Genomic DNA, 3,886 nt, shown 5'->3' with positions numbered 1-3,886 from the left:
ATTGTTTTAGAAAACTCTAGAACGGAAATAAATACGTAATAACTTGCTTTGTTAGTGTAAGGATAGCTTCTTTGGTGGCTTGCCTGGGCCGTTCGCATGACTGTCCAAACCACCTGCCCTCTTGACTGCCCAGCAGCTTGGAGCACTTGAATGGCACACCCAGGCAGCTTGCCTGGTCACCTGAACTGCCCAGATTAACTGCCCAACCTTTCCTAATTGCCCAAATCTCTCTATTGGACAGCTGCCCTACCCGAATAGTCTGGAATGCCTGGATGCATGAACAGTTTGCCTAGTTAAATTTTGAGATCAATATAAATTATGGTTGAACATGTCAAACTTGAGAATTTCCTAGAAATTAAAGGATGTATGAAGAGTAACAAAGGCAAACATGATGAGAAGTAGAAGGGATGACAGAAGAGGAACTAATTCTTTTCATAGCACTACTGTGTTTCAGTGGAGTATTCAATTTTGGTCTGACTTTTAGAGAAATAGTTGGGCAAAAATACTTTATTCACTCACAAAAAGCACATTTTTTCAACAGACATTAGAATATCAAGATAGTCACACTGGAAATATATAGTTCTAACAATCTCTCATGATTCATGATATATGTAATTGTAACAATGATCAGAACTTTGCAAAAGTGCTTGCAATATAAAAGGAAATTTCTACCTTCTATGGCATATGGATGGGAAAAAAGAACTGAGTTCCACATGTTTGGCGAAATGACCCTAATTTAGAAGTTGTATGTAAAACCATGTGGGTGTTTGATGCTTCTCCTTGTGGTTTGGGTCATCTCCTGTCAATGAATTCAAACTTATGAATGATTACAATTTTTAAAGGAAGCCAAGCTCTTTGTGACCACTTGGGAGCTAGAGCCGCTCTTGGTCTGTAATCTTCTGTGACTCATTGACTCAACTTCTGCTGTAAAAAGGCTAAAAACTGATCTATGATCAGAGAATTGGAACTTGCCGCACATATACAAGTGTTGTTTCAGGCCTCTTCCATACCACAAGATCCTGTCACACCTAGCAATAGTGAAAAAATTAATGTACATGACATGTTCAATGAAGTAACATAGGAATTACTTAGTTGCAAATAAAACCATGCAGGTGTTCGACGCTTCTCTTTAAGGTTTGAGTTGTTGCCGATGTACTGATCTGAGTTATTGCAGTATTTGTACGTGGGAGGGAAATGGATTCTTCCTTCATTCCACCCTTGGAAGACACAACCAGATTGTTGCTCAATCTGAAGCTGGTTCAGAGGGAGGTGAGAAGAAAAGGATTCAAGTTTCCAAATGAGAAAGGAATTGTCAGTCAGATTGCAACTGCAAACAATATCTAAGCAACTACCTGATCCTTCTCCAGCAATGCCTTCCAGTTCCTCCTCTCAACAAGACCCTCGGCAGCAAGATATGAGAGTGCAATGCGGTAATTCAAGTCTCCTAGCCAAATTATTCGACTATTTAGAAGGATAAGACAGAAAAATTTGTGAGTAAACTTCTTGTGGTGTACCAATGAGCATATGATTTTCTTCTGAACTGTTCTAAATGATGCAGGGATCACTCACTCATGCTCCAGAATCCTCTCCGGTGTAGTCTGATCCCCAAACCCACGAACTCGGGAAAACTTGGTCTTCCTCAAGGTCTCCATCACATCAAGGTTCCGCCTCAACTTATCTCCCTCCTTTTCCCCAGACGCCAGGTGGCTGCAGATGAAGCAGAAACTTGTTTGGTGCAATGACATGCTCATGGATATAGAACCCTGGAAAGAAGCAAGTTGAAATTTTTTCCGGTGATGAGATTTGGAGTAGGAATTGATGAACGAAATGTGAACAGTGAATCAATTAGTCTTACCTTGTTCCCAAGGTAACCCATTAATCCTCTACCAACACAAGAGACCTTCAAGTTCCTGATAATGTGTCTTATGTCCCCTCTCACCCAAAGGGTGAGAAATATGCCCACCATTTGCTTGCTTGCCACTAAGATGTATCTGGAATAGGAACAGAATATAGAAAAAGTAGGGTTTTTAAAATAATTATTAAAATTCACTTATTTTTATTTGAAAGTGCAGAATATAACTGGAAAAGCTCATAGCTAGTTACAAAGTATCTGGAATAGGAACAGAAGTTGAACAAATATATATATATATATATATATATTAAAATGCAGAATATAACTAGAAAAGCTTATAGCTACTAGCTGGCTAACTTGGTGTAAATGAGAATTTAACAAACAGCATTGCCATGAGAAATTGTCTTCTACCTAAATTTTCTGAGACCAAATTGCTCATTACCAAATGCTGGAATTATAGCTATTTTGTCAACATTGAGGGCCTGTAGCTTATTTTCAACTGAAAAAAGGTTAGCATATAATGTTTTATCATAACATCATTTTAGCTTATGAATTCTTGTTTTAACTTCTTAGTTCATTTTCTTGTTTTTAATTATGAATTAGATTTTGGATTACGTTTTTTTCCCCAAAAACCAATATAAACATTTTTGAACTTTTTGCATGAAAATGCCCAAGAATATAAATATTCTTAAATATTTTTGCAGTTTTAGAATGTCTAAATTGAGTCTAGAATCTTAATTAAATTGATAACATTATTGTAGGAGCTAAATTGGGAATCAAATTAAACTATAGATGGAATCTAAGTTCTTCATAATTACCTTGAGTGCCCTGGTCTATCTATGTCACCTGTGGATGAAGAAGCTCCATAGCCATAGGACATTGTTGAGCAGCATGTTCTTGGCTTATGCGAATGATCTCCATTCACATTCTCATCATTAGAGGATCTACAATTAGCGTTGCAATCACTCACCCTGTTGTCGCAGACACTATGCCGACAGTCGAGCCTTGGCAGTGAAACCAAGGCGTCCCCCTCGTGCCTTAGGCTATGGCTCAAGGTATGAAATGAATGACGATGGAGTAGATTCTTTTGCCTACATGTCTTGCCTCCAAAATCTTCATCATCCATCTGTCTAGGGCAGCTGCTACTGCTGCTATTATTGCCTGTAAGACCGTTGAGTGCTCTTCGGATGAGAGCAATCCATTTCTTTGCAGGAGCATTATCTTCTCCTCCTAACACATTTCCAGCATTTAGAGGTACAATTTCCTGAAACCTGACAAGAAAGCAAAAAAAAAAAAAAAAGTTCATATGTTATCTTGATGCTCTCATACTTGCACAAGGGTGATATTTTTATACCCCAGGACATATACATCTGCTGCAGGTGAACTGTGGAGCCAATCATCAAGGTTCAAATTGCTTGGTGGACTTTTGCCACCTACATTCCATGTCGCAACAAAAATCCTATTGCACAGAAGTAATAACATTTCAGACTTGGAAGAAGATGAGTTAACCTACAGCTCAATTAGATCAAGGACCCATTCTAATTCTAATTATAATTTTTTCTCACATGCCTACCTGTAATGCAGTGTCTCAGGGACTTCAGCCACATCAAGATCAATCATTCTTTGTCGAATTTGATCTAGATTAGTAGGTAATCTTCCTGAGGACACACAAGAGGAAGACATTTTTGAAGGAACCTGTGAAAGGGATTTGAAAGAGTTGAAGATGATTGCTTTGATGTTATGGTGCTCTTGACCTGTTTCGGTCTTTGTATTTCTGCCTGTCCTTTTCTCATCATCTCCTGGAAAGAGAACATAATTCAAACCAAGACAAACATTTTGTTCTGCAATGATTTATGTGCTTTGCATTTGATGTTTTGGCTTTTTGTTTTTTTTATAACATAATCGTTTTCTTTTTCAGGATGTAGTAGTTGGCAGTGAGCACTGAGCAGAGAAGAGAGTAGGTGACAAATAGAGAAGAAAAAATGGGACTCTCACACGACATTTTCTTCTGCAGAAACAAAGAACAGAACAGGT

At 38.1% G+C, this 3,886-nt stretch overlaps 1 protein-coding gene across 1 annotated transcript; it reads right to left on the bottom strand.

Annotated features, from left to right (window-relative positions):
- Window positions 1-599: 599 nt before the first annotated feature.
- On the bottom strand, window positions 600-3,663 carry LOC122020622 (type IV inositol polyphosphate 5-phosphatase 7-like). Its single transcript, XM_042578624.1, has 8 exons — window positions 3,426-3,663; window positions 3,207-3,311; window positions 2,671-3,123; window positions 1,856-1,991; window positions 1,570-1,763; window positions 1,353-1,461; window positions 1,106-1,254; window positions 600-1,028 (listed from the first exon to the last, which is right to left on the bottom strand). The coding sequence occupies exons 1-8, from the start codon at window positions 3,533-3,535 to the stop codon at window positions 818-820; spliced, it is 1,467 nt and encodes a 488-aa protein (XP_042434558.1). The 5' UTR covers window positions 3,536-3,663; the 3' UTR covers window positions 600-817.
- Window positions 3,664-3,886: the final 223 nt, after the last annotated feature.

Source organism: Zingiber officinale, chromosome 9A (assembly GCF_018446385.1).
Source record: "Zingiber officinale cultivar Zhangliang chromosome 9A, Zo_v1.1, whole genome shotgun sequence".
NCBI lineage: Eukaryota > Viridiplantae > Streptophyta > Magnoliopsida > Zingiberales > Zingiberaceae > Zingiber > Zingiber officinale.
This window is presented reverse-complemented; position numbering and strand designations above follow the sequence as displayed.